Consider the following 2,352-nt stretch of genomic DNA (forward strand, 5'->3'; position numbering starts at 1 on the left):
TATTGCTACTAACAACTTTGAATTGAAACCAGGACTTGTACACATGGTGCAGCATAATCAGTTTGGGGGAGCTCCAACAGAAGACCCAAATGCACATCTAGGGTCCTTTTTGAAGATCTGTGATACAGTGAAAATGAATGACATTACTGAAGATGCAATCAAACTCTGTCTATTTTCCTTTTCCTTAAGAGACAAAGCCAAAGCATGGTTCCAATCATTATCGTATGGATCCATTACAACTTGGGAGGGGTTAGCACAGAAGTTTTTTACAAAATTCTTTCCACCTTCAAAGGCAGCGTAATTGTAGGGTGAAATTGGGCAATTTCGACAGTCAGACTTTGAACAGTTCTATGAGGCATAGAAGAGTTATAAAGATCTATTCAAAAGATGTCCTCGGCATGGTTATTCGGATTGGTTGCAAATAAATGGATGGGATAGCTACTAATAGCTATCAATGGCCGAGTGAGTGTTTAAGTGCAAAGAAAGTTGCTGGCCTTTATGAGGTGAATCCTATTACGGCCTTTGCAGCTCAAATGTCATCTCTCAATAATCAAATAGCTACATTGACTTCACATGGATTGCCAAAAAAAAAAAATCAGAATCTATTTTGGCTACATACACTGCATACTAGAAAGCTGAAAAAGAGAATGAACAACTTCAGTATGTGAACGATCGGAACTTCAATTAAAAGAGAAACTACTCAGGAAACAACTACTATTAGGGGTTCAATAATCAAGCGTCTGAGCGAAAGCAATCACTGGAAGATATTTTAGGAACATTCATTTCGGAGACCAGATCGAGGTTCAACAAAGATGAGGCACGAGTTGACAACATTGAGACTCATATGACCAACTTGGGGGGGGGGCTATAGTGAAGAATTTGGAGGTACAAATTGGTCAGATGGCAATTGCGATACAGTCCTAATAGAAAGGAAAATTTCCCAATGACACGGAGGTTAACCCAAGGGAACACTTCAATGCTATCGTCTTAAGGAGTGGTAAAGTAGTTGAAGACCGCAAGCCTAGAGATCCCATATTTGTAGAGGAAAAGCAGACTGAAGGGTAGAAAAGTGAGGTGGAGACAACGAACAAGATTTATAAGTCTTACTCAATTTTATTTTCGTACAACCCACCTATTTTGAAACTCCACTACCATTCCCGTATAGGTATTTGAAGAAGGAGTTTGATGAGAAATTCACAAAGTTTTTGGAGGTCTTCAAGAAAATTCACATCAACATTCCCTTTGCAGAATCCTTGGCACAAATACCTGACTATACCAAGTTCTTAAATAACGTGATGTCAAAGAAGAAAAAGTTGGAGGAGTTTGAGATTGTTAAGCTGACAGAGGAGTGTAGTGCCATACTTCAGATGAAGCTCCCTCACAAATTGAAAGATCTGGGTCGCTTCAACATCCAGTGCAATATTGGTGGTATCACATTTGATAGGGCAATGTGTGACCTTGGAGCTAGCATAAATCTGATGCCCCTATCAGTGTTCAAAAAGCTGGGTCTTGGAGAAGTGAAATCCACACCCTTACCTTGCAACTGGCGGATAGGTCAATCACATATTCCAAGGGCATTATTGAAGATGTGTTGGTGAAGGTTGATAAGTTTATCTTTCCGGAGAACTTTGTGGTGTTGGACATGGAGAGGATGAGAAAGTACTGTTGATTCTTGGTCAACCTTTTTGGCTACTGGAAGAGTATTGATTGATGTGTAAGAAGGGAAGTTGACACTACGTGTTAATGAAGAGCAAGTAAATTTCAACATCCATCAAGAAAAGAAAGCTCCAGAAAAGGGAAAAGTTGACACTTGCAAAATGATCCAATTTGCTGAAGTAATTGCATGAAACAGAGGAAAAGGGGAATTATGTCACGATCTGTTAGTGCAATACATGGCAATTAGTTACTCAGCAAGGGATGCATCTATTGATGGAAATGACTCAGGAACCAAGAAGGCGGTGGATTTCATCTTAGCCTAAGAAGCTAACCCACCTAATAAAAAAGAGAGCTATGTGGATAGGCCTTTGAAACCTCTAAACATTGTCAAACTAAAAGAGGTCTTGAAGGCTATACCAGGGTTAAAATCGCCTAATTTTGTTTGCCATCTTACAATGAAGGAGAATACAAAGCTGAGAGTAAAGTTTAGAAATAAGAGAAATGTGCCACCTGAGGATCTACCGTAGGCATTGTGGTTGAGTCAAGTTAGTAACTATAAAGAAGCGCTTCTTGGGAGGCAACCTAAGTGTTCTTACCTTTTCACTTGTTTTATTTTATTTCTTTTAAATTATAGGATAGCTTATTTTATTTCAAATTTTTTTTTTTATTTAGGAATTCATTAGCCCTACCCCGTCC

The 2,352-nt window shown here is 38.9% G+C and overlaps 1 protein-coding gene across 1 annotated transcript; it reads left to right on the forward strand.

Annotated features, from left to right (window-relative positions):
* Positions 1-425: 425 nt before the first annotated feature.
* Positions 426-1,598, forward strand: LOC111380892. Its single transcript, XM_023004551.1, has 4 exons — positions 426-503; positions 722-817; positions 928-1,061; positions 1,166-1,598. Exons 1-4 carry the CDS (start codon positions 426-428, stop codon positions 1,596-1,598), a joined length of 741 nt encoding a protein of 246 aa, XP_022860319.1.
* The last annotated feature ends 754 nt before the right edge of the window (positions 1,599-2,352 follow it).

This window comes from Olea europaea, unplaced genomic scaffold (assembly GCF_002742605.1).
Source record: "Olea europaea var. sylvestris unplaced genomic scaffold, O_europaea_v1 scaffold2226, whole genome shotgun sequence".
NCBI lineage: Eukaryota > Viridiplantae > Streptophyta > Magnoliopsida > Lamiales > Oleaceae > Olea > Olea europaea.